The following is a 25,704-nucleotide window of genomic DNA, read 5'->3' as shown; positions in this document are numbered from 1 at the left end:
TTCCTTCTATCTATGTGTCTGTGTCTTTCCATCTTTCTGTTTTATGTGTCTGTCTTTCTTTCTGATTGTCTGTCTCTTTCCGTCTGTCTGTCGGTCTGTGTTTTTACCTGTTAGGCATTTTTCTCTTTTTTTTCGTTCGGGTTGTTGTACCGGTAGGCTATCTTGATGGAGCCTGCTGGTCGGCCCCATCCGGTTCGTGGCGCAGGCAAGTGTTTATAGTGGCGCCATCCTATTTGGTTCATGAGGGTATCAGGACACCTCCCGAAATTGACCTATCTTTCGGCCACTCCTCTATCTCTTTATAGGAGCAGTGAGTAGCGGGCTTTTTTTCACATTTGTAACCCTTTCTTTATGCCCTTGAGGCTTCCCGGAACTCATCCTCGCACCACTGTAAAGACTTTCACTAGAGTCCGGGATGATAGGTGGTCTTCAGGACAGCAAGTAGGTAGTTTTAAGTCACTCGGCTATGATTAAATATTGCCAGCTTGTAGCAACGGGTGGGAATTAAACCAGGGTGCTCCAGGATACCGCGGACCACTCAGCCACCGCCTCCCACAAACAGACAGACAGACAAACAAAACAGTCAGGCGAAGAAAGGTTAGTGTTTGCCTTCAATCTATGCAGCTGTGTGAAAGAGAGGCAGAGCGAGAGTGAGGAAGAGAAAAAGAAAGCAAGCGACGGGGGAGAAAAAGGGGAGACAAAGAAATACAACGAAAGAGAGAAGTGAGGGGAAAAAATAAGAGAAATAGATTAGTGAAAACAACACGAAACAAAGGCACAGAGACACCGCCGGATAAAAGACGGATGGAGAGGAAAAGAAGTTGAATATTGATGTGAAGTGAAAGGAAAGGAAAAGGGAAGGAATGGGAGAGAGAGAGAGAGAGAGAGAGAGAGAGAGAGAGAGAGAAGAGAAGAGAAGAGAAGAGAGAGAAGAAAATAAAAAGGAAGAGAAGAAAAGAGAAGGGAAAATAAAAAAAGAAGAGAAAAGGAGAGAAACAGAGAGACAGACAGAGAGAGAGAACTGCCCAAAACACACACACACACACATACACACACACACACACACACACACACACACACACACACACACACACACACACAAAAGGAAGAAGGGGCAGGATGGAACAAACAGGAGAGGAAAAACAATAATGGGTGATAAATAAGGACCAAGAAAGGGCGAAAAAGGAATAAAGAAGAAACAGGAAAAAGCGACCAAAAAGGAGAAGCGTTTTTCAGATGAACGAACGTGAATAAGAAAACAATAGAAGAGAAAAAGGAAGGAAAGAACAACAAAGAGAACGAGAGAGAGAGAGAGAGAGAGAAGGGGGGACGGAGGAAGGAAGGGAGAGAAAGTTACCGCATTGAAAGGCAGAACACAAGGCTGATACAGAAGTCACACACACACACACACACACACACACACACACACACACACACACACACACACTCGGACGTGGGAGGTGTTTGGGTGTGTTTTTGTATTCGCATATATGTGTGTGTGTGTGTGTGTGTGTGTGTGTGTGTGTGAATGTGTGTGTAATAATCAGATGGTCTTTTGTGGCGAGAAAATCGTTGAGAGAGAAAAAGGTTAAAAAGACGAAAAAGAAAACACACACACACACACACACACACACACACACACACACACACACACACACACACACACACATATATCATGCGGTACAGCACGAAGCACAATAACAATTCCCAGCCTGCCGCCTCAATGCATTGTGTTTACTCGACAAAAAACAACAGATATGTTTTCGAAAGCTCGGGAAGGCCGCTCGCACGCACACACACGCACACACACACGCACACGCAGAGGCCTACATGCATACACAGAGATAGAGTGAAAGAGAATGAGAGAGAGAGAGAGAGAGAGAGAGAGAGAGAGAGAGAGAGAGAGAGAGAGAGAGAGAGATGGTTTGGGAAGAAGAAAAAAAAAACAGGAAAAAGTGAATTTCTGTCGCGTTCCTTTTTTTTCTCCTTTTTTTTCGGGTTTTGAGTGGGTTTGGCGGCGACCGATGGGGGGGGGGGGGTGGAAGGGGGGAGGAGATGTGGTCAGGAGGGGGGGTTAGCTAAGGGGTATAGGGGGGGGGGGTCAGAGGGGGAAAGGTCATCTCGGCTCGCCAGATTGGGTATGTCGGGTCAGTCGAAGTACACCAGGTTTGGATTCGAGTCAATTTCGGCACATCTGATTTATTCGGCGCGGTAAACCCCTCTCCCTCTCTCCCCCCTTTCCTCTATCCCCTCTCCTCTTCTCCCTCTCCTTGTCACCTTCCCCCTTCCCCCTCCCTTCCCTCCTTTCCCCTCTCTCTTTTTCCCTTCCTCTCTTTCCCTTTCACTTCTCCCCTTGTCTCCTCTCCCCTCCTCTCCCTCTCCTTGTCACCTTCTCCCTTCCCCTCCCTTCCCTCCTCTCCCTCTTCCCCTTTCCCCTCTCTGTTTTTCCCTTCCTCTTTCCTTTCACTTCTCCCCTCTCTCCCTTTCCTCTGTCCCCTCTCCCCTTCTCTCCCTCTCCTTGTAACCTTCCCCCTTCCCCACCCTTCCTCCTCTCCCTCTTCCCTTTCCCTCTCTTTTTCCTTCCTCTTTCCCTTTCACTTCCCCTCTGTCTCCTCCCTCCTCTCCCTCTCCTTGTCACCTTCTCCCTTCCCCTCCCTTCCCTCCTCTCCCTCTTCCCCTTTCCCCTCTCTGTTTTTCCCTTCCTCTCTTTCCCTTTCACTTCTCCCCCTCTCTCCCCTTTCCTCTGTCCCCTCTCCCCTTCTCTCCCTCTCCTTGTCACCTTCCCCTTCCCTCCCTTCCTCCTCCCTCTTCCCCTTTCCCCTCTCTTTTTTCCCTTCCTCTCTTTCCCTTTCACTTCTCCCCCTCTCTCCCCTTTCCTCTGTACCCTCTCCCCTTCTCTCCCTCTCCTTGTCACCTTCCCCCTTCCCCTCCCTTCCCTCCTCTCCCTCTTCCCCTTTCCCCTCTCTGTTTTTCCCTTCCTCTCTTCCCTTTTCACTTTTTCCTCTCTCCCCTTTCCTCTGTACCCTCTCCCCTCCTCTCCCTCTCCTTGTCACCTTCCTCTTCCCTTCCTCCTCCTCTCTTCCCCTTTCCCCTCTCTCTTTTCCCTTCCTCTCTTCCCTTTTCACTTCTCCTCTCTCCCTTTCCTCTCCCTCTCCTTGTCACCTTCCCTCTTCCCTCCTTCCTCTTCTTTCCCTTCCTTTTTCCCTTCCTCTCTTCCCCTTTCACCTCTCCCCCCCTCTCCCCTGTTTCCTCTTTCCCCTCCCCCTTTCCTCTTTCTCCCCCTCCCCCTTTTTTCCCCTCCTCTCTTCCCCTTTCACTTCTCCTTCCCTGTTTCCTCTTTCCCCTCCCCCTGTCCCCTTTCTCACCCTTCTTCTTCTCTCCCCTTTTCCTTCCTCTCCCTTTCTTCCCCTTCCCCTTTCTCCTCTCCTCTCTGTCTCCTTGTTTCCTCTCCCTATCCCTCTCTTTCCCCTCCATCTCCCCTTCCTCCTCTTTTCCCTCCCACCTCTTTCCCCTCCCCCTTTCCCTCCTCCTCCCTGTTCCTTTGTCACCTCCCTTCACCCTCCTCTCCCCTCTTCCCCTCCTCCCCCTCCTTTCCCTCTCCTCCCCTCCATTTCCCTAAAAACCACCACCACCACCACCACCTGTTTCGGGTTTGAAAAAAAAATGTGTTCGTGTGTGTGTGTGTGTGTGTGTGTGTGTGTGTGTGTGTGTGTGTTTTGTTGGGTGGGGGTGTAAAGTGTGTGTGGGGGACGTTTTGTGTGTGTGTGTGTGTGTGTGTGTGTGTGTGTGTGTGTTTGTTTGGAATTCTACAGTCAAGTGTGATAAATCAGTGTTATTTCTTTTACTATTTTTTTTCTTTTTTTTCATTATTTCTTCTTCTTCTTCTACTACTACTTTTTTCTTCTTCTTTTTCTTATTATTATTTTTTCTTCGTTTTCTTCTTCTCTATTATTGTTATATATTATCATTATTATTATTATTATTATTATTATTATTATTATTATTATTATTACCGTTATCATTATTACCATCATCATCATCATCATCATCATCATCATCAACAGTACCGAACTCCCATCTAACCAAAAAATTAAAAAAATAACGAATCGTAAGAAAAAAAAAAATATATATAAACTAGGAAAAAGGTAAATAAAGGGAAGATGAGGATTGAGAGAGAGAGAGAGAGAGAGAGAGAGAGAGAGAGAGAGAGAGACCAGTAGGGAAGAAGAAATGGCTGACGTAAAATTCGGCAGATGACACCCGTTTGATCCCAATATCCTGGGGGGCGCCGCTCCCTAACACCTCTTATTGGGCCCTGATCCCCCCCGGTCAGCCCCCCCCCCCCCCTTCAACACTCCTTCCTATATACTCTAACCACTTGCTGCTTGACCTACCCCCTCCCCCCCGTCTCTCTCTCTCTCTCTCTCTCTCTCTCTCTCTCTCTCTCTCTCTCTCTCTCTCTCTCTCTCTCTCTCTCACTGCGGCGGGAAGCGGACATCGGGGCGGGTCAGGTCAGCGGAGGTCAGAGTCGGATATTTTTTAAAGAGTGACGGAGCCGAATTTGCCGAGTTGACGGATCCTCCAAGCGGCTGGGCGTGCGGGTTGACGGCGCTCACCTGGAAGGGCTGAACACTGCACCGGTACACTGATTGACGGACAGGTGATGGCTTGGAGCGGCCAGGTACACTGATGGAGAGAGAGGAAAACAGAATAGATAGATAGGTGGGGAAAATTGAAAGACAGATAGGGTAGACTAATGAAAAGAGGAACAGAGAAGGAGAGAGGGAAAGAGGAAAACAGAACAGGTAGATAGGTTAGACTGATAGAGAGAGGGAAAGGCGAAAATAGAAAGACAGATAGGGTAGACTGATGAAAAGATGGACGGAGAGGGAGAGAGAGGAAGAGGAAAATACAATAGGTAGATCAACAACAACAACAACAACAACCAACACTTTAGACAGAATATTAAGTGAGAAAACAAAAAATACAAAAAAATGAAAAGCAAACAAAAAATACTAAAAGAAAAACAAAACAAAAACTAAAAAACTACAAAAGAAAAACAAAAAAAAGATGCTAAATGAAAAACCCAAAAAAATGCAAAAAGTGAAACGAAAAAAAAATACAAAGAAAAAACAAAATAAATACAAAGAGAAAAATTGGAAAAAAACAAAAAGAAAAAAAAGAAAGAAAAAAATACACCCCTACACTAAACAGCCCGCAATAACTAATGACGGCGGTTCTCAGGTGTGAAGCGTAAGGTAAAACTGCCCAGCCTTACCTTACCTTACCTTACCTTACCTTACCTTTCCCCTCACCCCCCTCACCCCTTCCACCCTCCTCCTCCCCCTCCCCTCTCAAACTCTTCCCCCCCTTTCCCCACTCTCCTCTCTTAACTACCTCACCCTCCCCCATCCCCCCCTCACCCCCCTTTCCTTCCCTCCCTCCCCCCCTCTCAGATTTCTCCACCCTCGCCTCTCCTAACCACCGCCGCTCCTGGTATGCTAAATATTCTCTCGTCTCACGCTAACATAATTTACCCGAGGTCTTAATTACACGAGAGACAGGTGAAGTAGCCAGGTAGAAGGGGGAGAGGGAGGGAGAGGGAAGGGAGGAGTAGGGAGAGAGGGATGGTGAGACTATGAGGATTTAGGGAGGAAAAAGAGGAAAGAGGGGAGATGGATGGAAGGAGAAGGGAGGGAAGGGATGGTAAGGATATGATGTTTGAGGGAGGAATGAGAGGAAAAAGGAGGAAAAGAAAGAAATGGGTAGAGGGAGAAAGAAGGAAAGAGAGGAAGGAGATGGGAGGAAATGAAAGAAAGGGAGGGAATTGAAGGAAGAGAGGAAAATGGGGAGAGGAGAGAAAATGAGGGGTAGAGAGAAGGAGATAATTAGAGGAAGGGAGGGGAAAGAAAGGGAGGGTCACACGGAGGGAAAGGAGGAAAAAGAAGAAAGTGGAGAGGAAAGGAAGTGTGGTTAAGGGAGGAATGGAAGAAAAGGAGAAGAGAGGAAAGGGGATGGAAGGGAGTGAAAGGTAGGGAGAGTAAAAAGATACAGAGGGAGGGAAGAGAAGGGAGAAAAAGGGAACAAAGGAGAGGAAAAGGAAGGAAGAAAGGGAGAGGAAAAGTGGAAGAGAAGGAAGGGGAAAAGGGAGAGGAGAGGAAAGGGAGGTTGTATGGAGGGAAAGGGAGGAGAAAAAGGGAGGAATAATTAAATAAATGGAGAGTGACTTAGGAGGCAATAACGTGCGTAGTATTGTGTGTGTGTGTGTGTGTGTGTGTGTGTGTGTGTGTGTGTGTGTGTGTGTGTGTGTGTGTGTGGAGGGCGTTATTTTTTTCTTTAATTCTCTCTCTCTCTATTTCTCCCTCTATTTCTCTCTCTCTCTCTTTTTTTTCAAGTCAGAAGATATGTTGGTTATTGGACATTGGGGTTTCATTGTTGTTGTTGTTAAGAGAGAGAGAGAGAGAGAGAGAGGCGTTGGTTGGTTTTTCGCGCCCAGCATAGTAGATTTTTTTTTCTTTTTTTTTTGTAATTTCGTGTTTTTTTCTTTTTCTTTTTTTTCTGCACTTTTTTTTAGGAGTTGTAGATGTGTGTGTTGTTTGTGACGCAGTGAGAGGAAAAGTGAGAGAGAAATGGAGAGAGAGGGAGGGACGGAGAGACAGATGGAAGAGAGAGAGAGAGAGAGAGAGAGAGAGAGAGAGAGAGCAGAGGGAGATAGGAACAGAAAAACAGAGCTGGTGTTTTTTTTTTTTGTTTTTTTTATGGTTTTGTTTTACTCTCTCTCTCTCTCTCTCTCTCTCTCTCTCGCTAACCTCATTCATATTTTCCTCAACGCCTCCCAGACTGTCCCCTTCCGTCCTCTTTTCCCCTCTCTGTTCTCCCCTCGTTTTAGAGAGAGAGAGAGAGAGAGGGAGAAGAGGCTTGGAAAGAGTAAAAGGAAGTGGCGAGGGGAGGAAAAATGAGGAAAAGCAGGAAACGAGGGGAAATGAGGAAAGGAGAAGAGGAGGAAAATGAAGAGAGAAAAGTGGTTGATAAAGAGAGAATGATTTGAGAGAGAGAGAGAGAGAGAGAGAGAGAGAGAGAGAGAGAGAGAGAGACGAAAATAAACAATAAAAAAAACATAAAAAGGAAGAAAGGAAGGAAATATAAGGAAAAGTAAGAAGAAAAAGGAATAAAGGAAAAAGAAGGAAGAAGAAGAAGGAAAAGGAAGAGGAAAATGTAAAGCAGCAATTCCCTTCCTCCTCCTCCTCCTCCTCCTCCTCCTCCTCCTCTTCCACAATATCAGAGTCTTTGCCCGCCTCTCTCATCGTCACCAAATCCAGGCTTTATCCTCCCCACTCCCCCCTCCCCCTTCCCCCTTCTCCCCCCCTCCCTTCCCCCTCCCCCTCCCCCTTTTCCTTGGTCATTCTCTCACCCTCCTCCTTTCCTCCCCTTCCTTTCTATCTCCCCGTCCTTCTCTCCTCTCTCCTCTCTCTCTCTCTCTCCTCCTCTCTCTCTCTCTCTCTCTCTCTCTCTCTCTCTCTCTCTCTCTCTCTCTCTCTCTCTCTCTCTCTGTGTGGGTGAGGGAGTGCATTATTTATTCACAACAATTTATTATTTGTGATATTGCTCCGCGTTATTGGTTTGACGTGAAGGATAAGTTTACCGGAGAGAGAGAGAGAGAGAGAGAGAGAGAGAGAGAGAGAGAGAGAGAGAGACGCAAGCTGTGACATTAGGAGCACATTGCGAAGTAGGGTAAACGAAGTCGAGAGAGAGAGAGAGAGAGAGAGAGAGAGAGAGAGAGAGAGAGAGAGAGAGAGAGAGAGAGAGAGAGAGAGAGAGAGAGAGAGAGAGAGAGAGACAAAACAAAAAATCAACTACTAAATAATGACAAAAAGAGATAAATAAAAAGAGAGAAAATAGAACCAGAAAGGGAGAACACCAGAGAGAGAGAGAGAGAGAGAGAGAGAGAGAGAGAGAGAGAGAGAGAGTTTGGTGAAGTGTCAGAAAAAGCCTTGGTCACACTATTACGAGTATGAAGTGGGATGTTTTAGAGCCCCTATCGATGTTATGAGCCTGGAGGAGGAGGAGGAGGAGGAGGAGGAGGAGGAGGAGGGGGAAGAGGAGGAGGAGGAGGAGGAGGAAGATCGAGGAAACACGTATTGTGGAAAAGATGATGTCCAAAGTTGAAAGGCGAAAGAGTGAGATGGGAAACGATGTAAAAAAAAAAAACAGCTGAGGAGGTAGAGGAGAAAGGAATGTTGGAGGGAGAGAGGAAGGGTGTGAGGGAGAAGGAAGGGAAAGGAAGGAGGAAGAGAGTGAGAAGGGAGAGGAAGGGAGGAGGAAGAGAATGAAGAGAGAGATGAGAAGATGAAAGGGAATAAGGAACGGAATAGAGAATGAAGGAAAAGATGAAGGGAGTGAGAGAGAAGGAAGAGAGTGAGAAAGGAGAGGAAGGGAGGAGGAAGAGAATGAAGAGAGAGATGAGAAGATGAAAGGGAATAAGGAACGGAATAGAGAATGAAGGAAAGGATGAAGGGAGTGAGAGAGAAGGAAGAGAAAGGAAGGAAGAAGAGAGTGAGAAAGGAGAGGAAGGAAGGAGGAAGAGAATGAAGAGAGAGAAGATGAAAGGGAATAAGCAACGGAATAGAGAATGAAGGAAAGGATGAAGGGAGTGAAGGGGGAGAGATTGAAAAAGAAGAATCAAGAGAGAAGGAAAACAGGAGGAAGTGGAGAAGAGGAAGAAGAAAAAAGGGAGAGAAAGGGAATGGAAGAAATGAGTGTGGATGGAGAAGGAGAAAATGGGAAAAAGAGAAATCGGAAAACAGCGAATAAGGAAGAAGAGGAGAAGGAATAGAAGAGGGAATGAGGAAAAGGAGAAGATGAAGGAAGTGTGGAGAAAGAAAAGAGGAGGTAGAGGAGTAAAAGAAGAAGAGTAGAGGGAAAGGAAGGAGATGAAGAGGAGGAGAAGGAAGAAGAGGAAGAGGAGGAAGACGTAGACTGGTCACGAACTATTAATGTAAGGAAGGGTCAGGTGGAGCCCTTTTTTGTTGCCTCTCTCTCTCTCTCTCTCTCTCTCTCTCTCTCTCTCTCTCTCTCTCTTCAATTTTTCTCTTCATTCTTCTCCTCTTTTTCCCTTTCCTCATTTTTTCTCTCTTCTTCCTCCTCCTCCTCTTCCTCTCTCCTGGTTCCTTCTCCCTTCCTTTCCCTCCCTACCTCCCACTCCCTTTAAATCACCCTCCCTGTCCAACGTCTTAATCATCATCATCATCATCAACATTATCACTAAATCAATTTCAGTTTCTCTCTACTTAATTTAAACGTTTTTTCTGTATCTTTTTATAACATTAGGAGCAGCGAGTAGCGATCTATCATGATACTGACACCTATTAAGTTCATCATAAAATTTACACATATGAAGTTAGATCCAATTCCCTTATATGTATTTGTTTTCTCCATATACGCAATGCAATTCTTTTATATGTTTTCTTTCTCTGTATATATAACCGCGATGTATTTCCTGAATGTTCTCCTATATGCCCGATTAGCCTTAGTCCCCCCTCCAGTGTTTTACCCGGAGCCATAGAATAGAAGAGTGTGGGAAACTTGATCACAGGCGCCATATTGCCACCACTTAAAAGAGCCGCGCGAAATTCAAATTGGTGCTTATATAATGCCTTTTTTGTGTGTGCTCTAGATATCGTCAGAATCTCGAAATACACACAAAAAAACATTACTGAATCATCACCAATTTGAATCTCGCGCTGCTACCCTCGTGACAATATGGCGCCTGTTATGAAGATATTTGCCATAACTCTCATATTCTCTGGCTCTGGTGTTACTTATTGGCGCTATACAGTGTTACGTAATGTTCCCTTTCCTCTATATAGTAAAACAAAAAATATGTGATCTTGAATTAATGTTACCTTGAGACGGGCCTTACCTTCCTATCTCTTCCTCCGAGCCTTTAAGTGACGTTCCCTTCCCTTGTAGTGACGGCCTTGTACCCTGTAAATGCCCTTGGAACTCTTGGCCTTTAGCTGTAAATTCCAATGTAAGTTAAGTACAGAGCTGTTATTTACCTGTTCTTAATAAGTGTTCATACCTGTCATTTCCATTTCACCTGGAAGTCAGATTTGTAAAGTTCATGTTGACCTTGTTCATGATTGATGTGTGACCTCGTTTGTGTTGTCACCTCACCTGGCTGCTTGACCTGACCTCTTGATTACACCTGAAAGTCATGTATTGGACTGATTTTTTACCTTAATTATCATACCTGGTCAGTGGTATCATGTATTATTTTCATTTGCAAGCTACCTGTCTAAAATCCTACCTGTATATTTTCACCTGCAAGCCATATATAGAATTGATTGCTACCTGATATTAGTGTTACCTGGCCAGTGACGTCATATATAGTTTCACCTGTAAGCCATATATGAAATTGATTGTTACCTGTTGAAATATTTTACTCGTTACCTGGTCAGTAGTCATATATATTTTAACCTGCAAGCCATATGTAGAATTGATTTACCTGTTGTTTTAGTGTTTATCTGGTCAGTGTAGTCACCTGGCCGTCTTACCTGTGCCCCCCCTGCAGGTCGAGTATCATGTGACCCCTTTTTTTCAGGTAGTTAGCGCACCAAGACAGGTATTAACGGGAGAGTATCTGAGCGGACACCAGCAACAAGCCGCCTCGCGTCTCCAGGTGACCACACAACATAACAACAACAATCATAACAACAACAACAATAACAATCACACTAACAACAACAACAATCACCACCACACGCAGGCAGAGTTCCACCACCATCAACACCAACAACACCACAGCAACAACCACCACCACCACCACCACCAGCCATCACTACTACCACCACCACCACCCTCACCACACCACCACCCCCACCACCACCACCACCATCTCCCCCACCACCACATACAGGACAGTAGAGGTTCCCCTGGGATGACCGTCACCACCGCCACCACCACCACGACCACCACCACCTCCACCACCAAGTCCAGTAACCACCACCCCGGCCTTCCACCCACCACTACCACCACGCCCACCACCATCGCCCACCTCTCGCCCACCACCTCCCTGTCCACGCCCGCCTCACCTACCCTCATCCAGGGCAGCACACCACTGTCCCAGATCGGCGCCCACCCCTGCCCGCCGCCGCCCGAGACTAGCATCGTCAACTTGCTGGGTGAGGAACGGAAGGAGTGTAGTAGTAGTAGTAGTTGTAGTAGTAGTAGTAGTAGTAGTAGTAGTAGTAGTAGTAGTAGTAGTAGTAGTAGAAGGAGGAGGAATTGTGATGTGTTAATCTTATCAGTTTCATTACAAATTTCAACATAGGAACTGATATTACGAGGCAGAGAGAGAGAGAGAGAGAGAGAGAGAGAGAGAGAGAGAGAGAGATAACACATTTTTTAATCAAAGGTATTTATAACAAGGAGAGGAATTGGATTACTGAAGAAGGTACAGGAAGGGAAGAAGGAAAGACAGCAGGAGCGAACGGCTGAATGGTAGAGCACATCCCCCTAACCCCCCCCCCTCCCCGCAGCTCCCCTGACCCCCCCATCGTGCGAGGAGGAGGAGGACGGAGGGATGCGCCGCCAGAAGAGAGGAGTCCTCCCCAAGCAGGCTACCGCTATCATGAAGGCCTGGCTCTTCCAACACATTGTGGTAAGTGCCGCGCGACACACCCAGCGCCTGTCACTCTCCCTCCTCCCTTCCCCTTTATCCCCTGCACCCTTTTCTCACCCTTTTTATTTCCCTATTTCTCACCCTTTTTTCTCTATCTTTTTCTTCTCCCTTTTTATCTCCCCTTTTTTCTCTTCCTTTTCATCATCCTTCTCTTTTCTCCTTTCCTTTGTGTCCTCTCTCCCTTGTCTCCTGTCTCTCTGGGCCCCTTATCTCCCTCGTCTCCTTCTCTCCCTTCTCTCCTCCCTTGCTCTACTCTTCCTTGACTCCTCTCCCTTATTTCCCTTGCTTCAATTTTTCTTGCTCTACTCTCCCTTTCTCTCTCCACTGCCCCCTCTCTCCCTCTCCCTTGCCCCCCCTCTTTCTTAACATTAAATAAGTAAATAAAATAACGATTAGTAACACCAAATATAAAGGTCAGTAAATATAAAGAAGAAAAATATAATACTATCTCCATCTTGTCCCATGTTATTGTTCACCCTTTTCTACGTTTAGTTCATTCAAGTTTTCAGTGAATTAGTCCGAAGATCAAAATGTAGTGTAGTTTATCCCTATACCAATATCTACCCCATCATCTCGTATCTACTTTCCATTCTCGCTGTTTATCCGCCCCACACACACAAACATACACCCCTCTCCATGTATCTCAATCTATATGCCCCTTGACTTTGTTCCATAACTTACTCATAACAATGTATCCACCTTTTACCCCACTATACATATATCCACCCTCTCCTCACTGTATCCACTCATATTCATACTCACCCTGTATTCCCCTCACTCTGTATCATTATCTTCAACATCACCTCAATTCCACCTCCTATCGTACTATATATCCACGACCCCTTACCCTGTACCACCATCCCTGACCTCACCCTGTCTTCCACATCACCTCGTATCCATTTCCTACCTCTCCCTGTCTCCCCATCACCTTGTATCCATTTCCTACCTCTCCCTGTCTCCCCATCACCTCGTATCCATTTCCAACCTCCTCCTGTCTCCCCATCACCTTGTATCCATTTCCAACCTCCCCCTGTCTCCCCATCACCTTGTATCCATTTCCCACCTCCCCCTGTCTCCCCATCACCTTGTATCCATTTCCCAACTCTCCCTGTCTCCCCATCACCTTGTATCCATTTCCCACCTCCTGTCTCCCATCACCTCGTATCCATTTCCAACCTCCTCCTGTCTCCCCATCACCTTGTATCCATTTCCTACCTCCCCCTGTCTCCCCATCACCTTGTATCCATTTCCAACCTCCTCCTGTCTCCCCATCACCTCGTATCCATTTCCCACCTCTCCCTGTCTCCCCATCACCTCGTATCCATTTCCCACCTCCCCCTGTCTCCCCATCACCTTGTATCCATTTTTCACCCTCCCTGTCTCCCCATCACCTTGTATCCATTTCCACCTCCCCTGTCTCCCCATCACCTCATCCATTTCCCACCTCCCTGTCTCCCCATCACCTCGTATCCATTTCCCACCTCCCCCTGTCTCCCCATCACCTTGTATCCATTTCCCACCTCCCCCTGTCTCCCCATCACCTTGTATCCATTTCCCACCTCTCCCTGTCTCCCCATCACCTTGTATCCATTTCCAACCTCACCCTGTCTCACCATCACCTGGTATCCATTTCAACCTCCCTGTCTCCCCATCACCTTGTATCCATTTCAACCTCACCCTGTCTCCCCATCACCTTGTATCCATTTTCAACCTCCCCCTGTCTCCCCATCACCTTGTATCCATTTCCAACCTCCCCCTGTCTCCCCATCACCTCGTATCCATTTCCAACCTCCCCCTGTCTCCCCATCACCTTGTATCCATTTCCAACCTCCTCCTGTCTCCCCATCACCTTGTATCCATTTTCAACCTCTCCCTGTCTCCCCATCACCTTGTATCCATTTTCAACCTCTCCCTGTCTCCCCATCACCTTGTATCCATTTCCAACCTCCTCCTGTCTCCCCATCACCTTGTATCCATTTCCCACCTCCCCCTGTCTCCCCATCACCTTGTATCCATTTCCAACCTCCTCCTGTCTCCCCATCACCTTGTATCCATTTTCAACCTCTCCCTGTCTCCCCATCACCTTGTATCCATTTCCTACCTCTCCCTGTCTCCCCATCACCTTGTATCCATTTCCTACCTCTCCCTGTCTCCCCATCACCTTGTATCCATTTCCTACCTCCCCCTGTCTCCCCATCACCTCGTATCCATTTCCAACCTCTCCCTGTCTCCCCATCACCTTGTATCCATTTCCAACCTCTCCCTGTCTCCCCATCACCTTGTATCCATTTCCCACCTCTCCCTGTCTCCCCATCACCTCGTATCCATTTTCAACCTCCCCCTGTCTCCCCATCACCTTGTATCCATTTCCAACCTCCTCCTGTCTCCCCATCACCTTGTATCCATTTCCAACCTCCCCCTGTCTCCCCATCACCTTGTATCCATTTCCAACCTCTCCCTGTCTCCCCATCACCTTGTATCCATTTCCAACCTCTCCCTGTCTCCCCATCACCTCGTATCCATTTCCTACCTCCCCCTGTCTCCCCATCACCTTGTATCCATTTCCTACCTCCCCCTGTCTCCCCATCACCTTGTATCCATTTCCCACCTCTCCCTGTCTCCCCATCACCTCGTATCCATTTCCACCTCCTGTCTCCCCATCACCTCGTATCCATTTCCACCCTCTCCCTGTCTCCCCATCACCGTATCCATTTCACCTCCCCTGTCTCCCATCACCTTGTATCCATTTCCTACCTCCCCTGTCTCCCCGTATCCATTTCCTACCTCTCCCTGTCTCCCCCCCGCTGACCGCCCCCTCCCTTGCAGCACCCGTACCCGAGCGAGGATGAGAAGCGGCACATCGCGGCGCAGACCAACCTGACGCTGCTTCAGGTCAACAACTGGTTTATTAACGCGCGCCGCCGCATCCTTCAGCCTATGATCGACGCCTCCACCCCTCCCGAACAAAAGACCAAAAAATCCAAGGCCTACAACCCCAAGGCCTCTGCCACAAGGTTCTGGCCCGATAGTCTTATAAGTCTGCATGGTAAACCACAGAACAATAACATCAACATGGCTTCGTCACTTGCTCCCAAGACTAACCTTAACACGGGTACGTTGCATGGCTTTGGTGGTAGTCCTTGCTTCCTCGCATTGCCCGGGGTGAAGGGGAGGGGGAAGGGGGGAGAGGGGAGAGGTATGGGGTGAAGGGAAAGATGGGGAGAGGGGGATGTGGCTTTGGTAGTGATTTGAACATCCTCCCCTTGCTTGCCCATGGGTGAAGAAGAGGAGGAGAGGGGTGGGAGGAAGGGGAGAAGTGTGGGGTGAAGGGAAAGATGGGGAGAGGGGGATGTGGCTTTGGTAGTGATTTGAACATCCTCCCCTTGCTTGCCCATAGGTGAAGAAGGGGAGGAGAAGGGTGGGAGGAAGGGGAGAAGTGTGGGAAGAGGTGTGGGGTGAAGGGAAAGATGGGGAGAGGAGGATGTGGCTTTGGTGGCGATTTGAACATCCTCCCCTTGCTTCCCCATGGGTGAAGAAGGGGAGGAAGGGGAGAAATGTGGGGAGAAAGGGGATGTGACTGAAGTGTTGATATGTAATTCCTCCCCTTGCTTGCCCGTGGGTGAAGAAGGGGAGGAAGGGGATAAGTGTGGGGTGAAGGGAAAAAGAAGGGGATATGGGAGAAAGGGAGGTGGGTAAAGGGAGAAGGAGGGCAGAGGGAAAGGTTGCTCAAGAGAAAGAAGGGGACAGGGGAAAAGGGAGAGTTAAGAGGGAAGGGAGATAAAGAGGGAGAAAGAAAAGGGAGTGATAAGAAGGGAGATAAGGAGGGAGAAAGAAAAGGGAGAGTTAAGAGGGAAGGGAGATAAAGAGGGAGAAAGAAAAGGGAGTGATAAGAGGGAAGGGAGATAAGGAGGGAGATAAAAAAAAAGGGAGATGATAACCAAAGACTCGTCCGTCCCCAGCCTCTTCGAAGTGTCACAGAACTTATACTCTCTTTTACTTATACTTTTTTTACTTATAATTATACTTTTTACTTATACTTTTTTATACTTTTTTACTTGTTTTTTTACTTATATTTTTTTTAATTATATATACTTTTTTACTTATACTTTTCATTTACTTATACTCCTTCTTTTACTTATACGTTCATTGATTTCACTCGTTTATTCTCCCCAGACAACAACCATTTCACACACGTCTCCATATCTATCAGTCTATCTATCTTTATCTATCTATCTATCTATCTCATTCTCAGGGGTAAAGTAAATTAAACCGACAAAGAACATAACAGTCAACTACTAAATTAAAAACAAGGTAAACTCACACCCTGTCTATCTATCTATCAACCTATCTATCTTTATCTATCTATCTCATTCTCAGGGGTAAAGTAAACCGCCTGAATCTATCTATCTCATTCTCAGGGGTAAAGTAAACTGCCTGAATCTATCTATCTCATTCTCAGGGGTAAAGTGCCTGAATCTATCTATCTCATTCTCAGGGGTAAAGTAAACTGCCTGAATCTATCTATCTCATTCTCAGGGGTAAAGTAAACTGCCTGAATCTATCTATCTCATTCTCAGGGGTAAAGTAAACTGCCTGAATCTATCTATCTCATTCTCAGGGGTAAAGTGCCTGAATCTATCTATCTCATTCTCAGGGGTAAAGTGCCTGAATCTATCTATCTCATTCTCAGGGGTAAAGTGCCTGAATCTATCTATCTCATTCTCAGGGGTAAAGTAAACTGCCTGAATCTATCTATCTCATTCTCAGGGGTAAAGTAAACCGCCTGAATCTATCTATCTCATTCTCAGGGGTAAAGTGCCTGAATCTATCTATCTCATTCTCAGGGGTAAAGTAAACTGCCTGAATCTATCTATCTCATTCTCAGGGGTAAAGTAAACTGCCTGAATCTATCTATCTCATTCTCAGGGGTAAAGTGCCTGAATCTATCTATCTCATTCTCAGGGGTAAAGTGCCTGAATCTATCTATCTCATTCTCAGGGGTAAAGTAAAGTAAACTCCCAGAATACATAACAATCAACAACTACTCTAATAAACAACAACATAAACCTACACCCTCGATCTAGCTGGGCACTGAAAGCCATTGAAATTGTAATAAGCTCGTAAATTTCGGCACGGCTTAAAGGTTTCGGCTCTTAATTCCCCAACTTTATTATCATGCTTTTCTACCTCTTTTTCCGCGCCGGCACCACCACCGCTCGGGCTGAACCTGTTGGCTGGGCTTGCTTGGGCTTGTAACAGGAGTAGCAGAGCGCAGAGACGAGGCTTTGCAGGGCTGAGTGGGCGGGTCTTTGGTTGTGTTTCCTTAACTATTCTCAAGTCCGTATTCTGAGACGTTTTCAATGCTCACAACAACTATTTTCAAAGGCCACAACGGGGGTTAGTCTGGTTCTAATGAGCGATCTTTATGTTCATGGCGTAGAAGAAGCCTTGTCAAACTATCACTAGGCTCATAAAACTACCCACCCGTCATGGAAATACTAACACACCCACATTTCATAAAGCTTTCGTGGTTATTATGAGTGCGTTTCAGGTTCATGGCGTAGAAGAAGCCTTGCCAAACTGTCCCTAGGCTTATAAAACTACCCGTCAAAGAAATACTAACACCTCAACATTTGATAAGGCTTTCGTATACGTTGTTGAGGGGCATTTCCAAGGTTAGTTTAACGAGCCTATAGTGAAACCAGACTGGAAGAGATCGTTTTAACTGGTACTTTCCTCTCCGTCACTCTCCCTCACCCCACAGCCCCAACAGATATCTCTTCCTCTTATATGCTAGCAATAGGCAACACATGGGAGGAAGAGATAACTGTCGGGACCCGCGAGAGCTAACGCAAAAACAATCTCGCTGATCTGGTGTCACGACAAGACTTCTACACCATGACTATGAAAGAAATACTCATAAGAAACCGACTAATCTCCTTTGTGGTCTTGTGGTATATTTGTTGTGAGCGGTGAATGTGTCTGAGAGTACTGGCCATAGGGAGTTGGGGGTACCAGAGGAGCCTTGGCCTTCACTGCTTGGTCTTGGCACTAACACCGCCTTGTGAGCGTGTCTTTCCCAGCAACGGGCTCACAAATAAGGTTGATGGTGACTAACTGCACACGAGGGTGACTTGGAGCGATGCTCATTTGTTTTTTTTATGGTTTACTGATCTCACTCTCACTTTGCACCTGTGTTTGGAAGCCTCTGCCACCCACCACACGACGCATTGCTCTCTCTCTCTCTCTCTCTCTCTCTCTCTCTCTCTCTCTCTCTCTCTCTCTCTCTCTCTCTCTCTCTCTCTCTCTCTCTCTCTCTCTCTCTCTCTCTCTCTCTCTCTCTCTCTCTCTCTCTCTCTCTCTCTCTCTCTCTCTCTCTCTCTATCTCTCTCCTCTCTGTTTCTATCTGTTTCTCTCTGTCTCTCTGTCTCGGTATGTTTTGCATGAGCCTCTCCATCCTTTCCCTCCCTCGGTCATGGGCTTGTGTGCCGCCGAGGTGATGAGTTTCGCTTTTGTGTCACGACCAGGCTGAGAGGCAGAGCGGGGAGCTGCACATTTTGTTTATCGGTCACCTGAGATAAACGCAAAAAAACTCACCCAAAAATGCATGACTGACTTACTTGCAATAGCTCACCTGAACCTTTTTATTTTTGTGGATATAAATTTTACGCTATAATTTTTTGTATTAGGAAAACGCACTGCAACATTTGGTAAACTTTTTTTATTATTAACTATTGAGTATTTGTGAGTCTCTTAGTGAGTGAAGGGAAGGAAGTGTTGCTGGCGATGTTGTGTGGAGGCAAGACAGAGAAAAGTAAGTGAGTGTTGCAGTGTTTGAGGTCGAGAGAAACACATATATTTAAGGGGTAAGGAAGTACAGTGTTGCTTACTATTGAGTGTTGATTTATGTGTATGTGTACCATTACCTTGTGTTCTTGGCTTGTGAGAAAAAGAAAGTGATAGATAGATAGACAGAGAGAGAGAGAGAGAGAGAGAGAGAGAGAGAGAGAGAGAGAGAGAGAGAGAGAGAGAGAGAGAATAATTATACGTATCTTGGCTTGTGAAAGAGAAAGAAAGAGAGATAGAGTTATAGATAGATAGAGACAGAATGATATGTACCTTAGCTTTTGAAGAAGTAGAGAGAGAGAGAGAGAGGCGAAGATAGATAGAGAGAATAAATCTACGTATCTTGGCTTGTGAAAGAGAAAGAAAGAGAGATAGAGTTATAGATAGATAGAGAGAGAGAGAGAGAGAATGATATGTACCTTAGCTTTTGAAGAAGAATTAGAGAGAGAGGCAGAGAGAGAGAGAGAGAGAGAGAGAGAGAGAGAGAGAGAGAGAGAGAGAGAGAGAGAGAGAGAGAGAGAGAGAGAAAACAATAGCACGTATCTCTACAAACAATTAAGATCAGCCAGGTGTGTTTTAGCCGCCTCACTTTTACCGCTCAGACACACTTTTGGCGGGTCAGGAAGTGCATTAAGTCACCGAGGTAGTAAATTTAATACTTTTCACTCGCCAGGCAAGTTAATCTCTTTCGCTTTCAAAGATATCATTTTTTTTAGTGTGGCCAGGCGACTTATTAGCCATCCATGCATAAGCTTTCATTCACTAAACTAATGTCTTTATATATCTTAGTACAAAGGCAACATTGTCAACGGTTAAACTGAGTAAACAGACAGTGACCTTTTTTTTTTTTTTACAGCAAAGGAGACAGCTCAAGGGCACAACAAAAGGAAACAATAATAATAAAAAAAGCCCGCTACTCGCTGCTCCTAAAAATAAAAAAAAGAATCATAAGAGGTGGCCGAAAGAGAGGTCAATTTCGGGAGGAAGTAGACGTAGATGAAACGAAACGAGGAGTGGAATGAAGCGATGTTTGTGATGCGTGAGGAGTGTGTTGCAAGTCAAGGAGGCAAGCTTGTTGTGGGCCGCAGTAGTACAGGTAGACGATGGTGACGTGTTGCCCAGGTCATGAACGTGCCACAAGGTCAGCACACCCCGCAGGCAATAGTCAGCAGGCAGTCTTTATCTTGCTGAATGACTAACCTTCAGCCCAAGATCACGCTCAGTTTATGTTAATGTCTCTTGTGTGGAGGACGTTGGGAAAGGCCTCGTCATGCAACTGACTATTATGACTGATGGTGATGGTGGTGGTAGTGGTCACTATGGCCTCCAACACTCATATTTCGTTGCAACATCCTTCTCGGTTGCTCGGGGTGCCATATGACCACAGCAGTTGCGGCGCCATGATATGCACCCCAGGCCATCAGTCAGTCAGCCATGGGTGCCTGGTGGCGGTAGTGGCGGTGACTCGTGGCGGGAGGGGACGACAGTCATCGGTCGGCCCGACACGCCATCCCGGAGGTGTGTAATGTTATCTCCAGCGTCCAGCCTCGCCACTCCTGGAAGACCTTTGCTTCTTCCTGGTCAGTGGTCAGCCTTGCTTATCTTTGGCTGCTCAAACATCGCCTGGACTGCCGGAGGTCAACTGTGTGTGTGCAGAGTTTGGCACAATGCTTAAGAACACTGGTGCGACGCCGTCCCTTTCCAGCCCTGCCAACACCGCCACCGAAGCGCGCGTTGATCGCGGCCCAAAGGCTGCTTCCCCTCAGCCTGCTTCTCACTGGTGGAGGGCGCGTGTTAAGACTCCGTCACCTTTATTGTCGGTGAGAATAGAAATTATGGTGTCACGTAAGATCCAAGATATTGTTTACTTCAGAAGTCGCTGACAGACACTTAGACATGGCATACAATTATAGATTTGTTTATCGACTTTGCAGAATATTTTCTGCAACAACCCTTGCAGTAACATAGAAAGTATCTGCTGGTAACAGTAGTCAGCGCCCCGCCACCCGTTTCTAACATTAATCGCAGGGCGTTTCTTTCTGGTTTCACGGAAATCAAAAATTACTATTTGTTCAGTTTGATGACGATCGTTGAGCATTACTTTAGCTTCATCTTCAGCACTACTTGTAGGCTTTCCCTGATCTAGTTAATATTTATCTTCAGCACTACTTGTAGAGCGCGTGAGGTGGAGAGGACAGGCTAAGGAGCTGCTTCAAAAGGAAGTTATCAAGCTGAGTAGAAGATATTTAGGAGCACATTCACTTTAAACTGGAGACTGATAGTGAAAGGATGTAAATTAGTGCACATCCTGAAGTGTGCTACACACGCACATCTAATCCATCGCCAGGAACCTTGACCTGCAAGCCTCCCGGAATCCGCCACACCTTTGGCCTCACCGTTCACGTGACCTTTCTCCACAGGAACACTCTCATGCCTCTTGGTTTTCAGGTTCTGGCGGTGGTCTCACGGCCTGTCGGCGTCTACACCACACGCTTGCTTCACGGGCTGTTGAGGGAGCCAGAGTGAGGGCTGGCGTGAACCACAATGACTGAGACGCTTCCGTTCCTGTTTCAGAAGTGACGGCGAGCCCCACATCCATGACGGGCGAGGAGGACGCAGAAGATATCGAGGATGAGGAAGAGAAGACGAGAGAACAGGAGGAAGAGGAAGAGGAGAAGTACAAGGATGAGAACAGTTTCTTTCGGCCCAAATCAGAGAGTCCGCTGCGTCAGGAGCTGGACAGTTAGTGGGCCAGGAGGCGCTTGGTCCACCTCGGCCAAGGCCACGTTGGTGCCTTGGCCGAGGCCTCAGCAGACAAACGGACAGACAGACACGCGCGGTCCTTAGCGACGGTCACAAGTTTCTTGAGCAACGAGTTTCTTCACGTTTCAGACAATAATCCCTTCAGGAACATTTTTCAGCCTTTCATTTGTAGCGAGTCTCAGTGTTCCATTGCCGTGTTACCTTCGTTGTGCTAGACAGCCAAGACTCCCAGACTTCACTCGTGGATTTAGTGTTCTTGATCAGTGGAAATTGCACACTCACACACACTAACTGTTCATTGTACAAGTATTGGCGTTCCCTTATTGTTGACCCCATTCAGAACTTTTTTAATATCTAATTCGTAGAATGACTGCAATTCCGACAATAACTTAAACTAAGGAAGTTGTATTATCAGACAAATAGATTAATTCATTTTGTATACGAAAGGAAGAGAAGTCATTATTAGATTAACTATTATTGTGTAGATTAATTGATGTGAAATATTTTTCAAGAGACGCAAGGCCCCTCGCGCCGCGCCGCGCCGCGCCGGGCGTGTGGCCGCGAAGGTCGCGATGACGAGGAATCACAGCTCACGGCAGCGAGTCTCACGGTAGTCTTAGCGAAGTTTTATTTAGCCTAACGACTGAACGACACAACGAAATCTTAACGAACGCGAGAGTAGCGTTGCCGCAGCAGCCACGGAGCCTTAGGTAGTACGCGGCCGTTGACTTGCTGCCGCCGCGCGGGACACGCACCCTCGGGGTCCAACACAACCTCCTCAGCGCCCCGCCGTAGCGGGTCGTCAATAAATACGTAATAGATTATATATTTTGGCCGAACGTGTGACGCACAAGACTGTCTGACCGTAGCGTGAGCAGCCCAGAGCAAGTAGGTTTAACGTTCTTCTTCCCGAGCCCTCTTCCTCCTCCTGTGATCTGAGTGCCAAGACCCGCCAGGCCCCAGCCCGGCCGCCCCGGCCCCGCCCCGGTGGGTCCCGCGCCCCGAGGCCCCGCCACACCCGGCGGCGCCGACGGACGCCCCTCAACACTCTCGCCTCTGCGCGCTGGACAGCGAGACCAAGATGCTGATGGGAGTGTCGAGGAAACATTACGATGATCGTTGAGCACCAAGGAACCAAAGAATTCTCATTCATCTCACAATGATCAGATACTTAGTCTGAGAGAGATATATACGATCCTTCCTGTGTGAGGGAATAACATTTATTTTCTCAAGTCGCCATAAGTTCTTTTATCATTCAGGTATCTGTAACGAAGTATACGATGCTGTGCAACTGATATATTAGGTATACGACTACACTTATAGGTTATATGTAATGTTAGGGCCTAGAGAGTAACACATTTATTAGTTACAGTATCCCCTCCATTTGTACTAACCCGTGGCGTGCCGCCGCACGCACACACACACACACACACACACACACACACACACACACACACACACACACACACACACACACACACACACACACACACACACACACACACACACACACACACACACACACACACACACACACACACACACACACACACACACACACACACACTAATGAATATTCTTTGGTTCCATGTGTTTTCTTTAAGGAAAAGAATGTTAACACATTTCCAAGATGCGTGGTAGTGAGCCCTGCCCCTCACGCCCCCCCCCCGGCCCCGCCGCCGGCCACACCTCATCATAATATCCCCGTTTGTTAAGTGGTGATGTGACCCCTGACCCCGAGACTCATTTGTGACCCGGAAAAGAGTATGTTTAGTGGTGACCCAGATGTTGAACACTTGGACCTCTCCGTAGTGACTTTGCCTGCCTGCCCCCCGCCCCCCCACCCCCCACTGTACCTGGAGACGCGTTTGATGAACTGGCCGCGACGCCCTTCCCGCCAGCCATCATGAACACTTAAACGAGCTTGTTGCGCGCCCGTGTTTATAGTTAAAACAATTTTTTGAAAGTAAACAAAAAAAATGTGTAAAAAAATCCCCAAAAAGATAATAATATTGATGATAATGATACTGATGATGATAATGATGATATCCATGTTACTTCTTCTATAAACAAACATACAAAAAAATACAAGCAAACATTTTATTGGTGATGTATCTGTGTGCTTCTGCGTGTTTGTCTAGGACCTCTGTGTGACAAGGACCGGCCGGGCGCGTCCCAGGCCGCCGAGTGCCCTCTGTACGCCAGTCGCCCGGCGCTCCCAGCACGACACACACACACACATACACACATACACACACACATACGATAACGATGATGATGATGATGATGACGATGATGACATGAAGGTGCATATTTCTAAGCACAATATGATATGCATAATTCTGTGATAATTTTTCATGTGATCTTTTCTCTTTTTCTATTTAAATTGCAACGAACAAATGATAGCAATAATACGCAACGGGACTGCAAAGTCAAAAAAAATCAAACCCATAGCTGCGCCAAGCGTTCTTAGTTTAATATGGATTCTTTGGAGAGTGACGCAGGCGGCTGGAGGCGTGAAGGAACCAACTCTTGACAGGAAAACGTGAAATGAACGAAAAAAAACTCACTCATGGTAATAAATAAAAAAAAATAAAAAACGAATCACTGGACACATGCAAGTCTGAGCTCATTAAGGGACGGCGCCCACACCTGTCCAGCGTCACCCCCACAGCACCCTTCCGTACGTCAGCTCAACAACCTTAGCCACGGGTGCTGCGACGCTGCTGACGCTGCCGCAAGAGGGCGCTCGTTGCCTCGCCCTCAGTATACCACGGGTAGGTCGGGCGTCTCTCCCCCTCCCTCCCTCCCTCCAGCCGCCTCTCCACCTCGTAACCGTTTCAGCACGATGATTGAAAACAAAGGACAATGGTTGAACTTCCCCAGGCCCAGTAACTCGTCTCTGAGATCTTCAAGCTTAAGTTTAGCCCATCCACGTAAGCCCTAACTTGGTATATACTTTGACCCTTCCTTTCCCTCCCCTTCCCCCTCTCACCAAGCATCCCAACGAGCATCCATCGCTTAGGATTAGTGTTTGATACGTGGATGTTTTAACCCGGTGATGTGAGGGGGAGGGAAGGGAAAGGGAGGTGTTTTTTTTATTTTTTTCCCTCAGTAGGAGGTAATTGCTTACTTTTTTTCCTCCTAATCTGCCGCCGTATTGATGTTTCACGAGACTGTTCTTGTTAAATGCTTCGATGATGATGATGATGATCCGACCCTCGTTAGTTTGTTTGTTTGTTTCTTTGCCGCGGCGTTCTTGAGGATCCCACGGACCTGTTACTGGCTCTCCCCTCTTCTCCCTGAGGCCAGTTCACTTGTTACATTCCATATTAATTGCAGATGTCCTTACCCTATTGAGCATTAAGTAAAGTATCCTGGTTCATGGCGTGTTTCATTTATCTTCGAACCACCAAAACAAACCTTCCACCCCCACCACCGCCAGATGTCGCCTGAAAAAGAGAGAGAGAGAGAGAGAGAGAGAGAGAGAGAGTCTGTCGTGCGAGTGAGGTGTGTATGTGTGTGTGTGTGTGTCGCCAAGAAGGAAGGATAAGCAGAGGACAGGTGCGTTACGGGGATCACAGGTAAGTCCCACTTGTTCATAGTTACCTTCTGGACCCTTCTTTTACGTAGTTTCAGTGATGATCGTGTGCCGAGTGCCATTCCTTTGTCTCAGGAATAAAAGGATAAAGACAAGTCAGAAGGAACAACTAACGATCAATCTTGTAGCCAAACGTATGTACTAAGTGTATTGGTCATGTGTACAAAGATTAGCTACTCATTTTTATCTTTCACTAATACACACACAAAGGAAAAGGTTCTAAAAGTATAAAGACAAGAAAGAACAAACTATCGGTCTTACAAAAATAAGTAGGGAGAGTATAGTGGTTACGTGTACAAGAGGAGTGACTTGCTATATAAGTTTTGATCTTTCATCGACACACAGAAAGGAAACGTTCGGTAAGCTTTCTCTTGGCGGTGGAAGGAAAGTCGTAAAGTTGGAAAGTATAAGTAGGCATGTATGAACAGTGGGCATGTCTCAGGGTCGTATTCTTGAGCATTTCGTCGACCAAACACACATTTGACAAGGCTTTCGTAAGAGTTGTGGTAGTTTTTTGACCCTGGTGATAGTCTGACCCTTCTTCTGTACCGCCAACCCAAAAGAACACTCATAAGAGCCTGCCTGATCTCATTTTAGGCCTTTGGAAATTGTTGATATGAGGGATGAAAACATCTAATATTACCAACCTAAGAGTATGGACGCCTAAAAGTAAGTTCTCATTTTTCCCCAACACACACACACACAAACACACACACAAAGGAAAGTAATATAAGCTTTCTCTTAACGGCGGAATTAAAAGTCGGTAAAGTCGGAAAAGTAAAAGTATGAAATAAAAGTGTAAATAAAGACT

General features: G+C 46.7%; 1 protein-coding gene across 2 annotated transcripts in view; it reads left to right on the top strand.

Annotated features, from left to right (window-relative positions):
* LOC126994902 (homeobox protein PKNOX2-like) overlaps positions 1-24,677 on the top strand; it is a 35,429-nt gene extending 10,752 nt beyond the window's left edge. Inside the window, exons 2-6 of one of the 2 annotated variants that reach the window (XM_050854174.1) lie at positions 9,970-10,030; positions 10,604-11,183; positions 11,541-11,662; positions 14,510-14,795; positions 21,104-24,677. In XM_050854174.1, the coding sequence (XP_050710131.1) occupies positions 9,970-10,030; positions 10,604-11,183; positions 11,541-11,662; positions 14,510-14,795; positions 21,104-21,276 (1,222 nt within the window). In that variant the 3' untranslated portion in view covers positions 21,277-24,677. The remainder of the gene's footprint in view (positions 1-9,969; positions 10,031-10,603; positions 11,184-11,540; positions 11,663-14,509; positions 14,796-21,103) is intronic. The other variant, XM_050854173.1, reaches the window with a different exon arrangement.
* Positions 24,678-25,704: the final 1,027 nt, after the last annotated feature.

This window comes from Eriocheir sinensis, unplaced genomic scaffold (assembly GCF_024679095.1).
Source record: "Eriocheir sinensis breed Jianghai 21 unplaced genomic scaffold, ASM2467909v1 Scaffold913, whole genome shotgun sequence".
NCBI lineage: Eukaryota > Metazoa > Arthropoda > Malacostraca > Decapoda > Varunidae > Eriocheir > Eriocheir sinensis.
The sequence above is the reverse complement of the archived record's forward strand: the minus strand, read 5'-3'. Positions and strand labels throughout refer to the sequence as shown.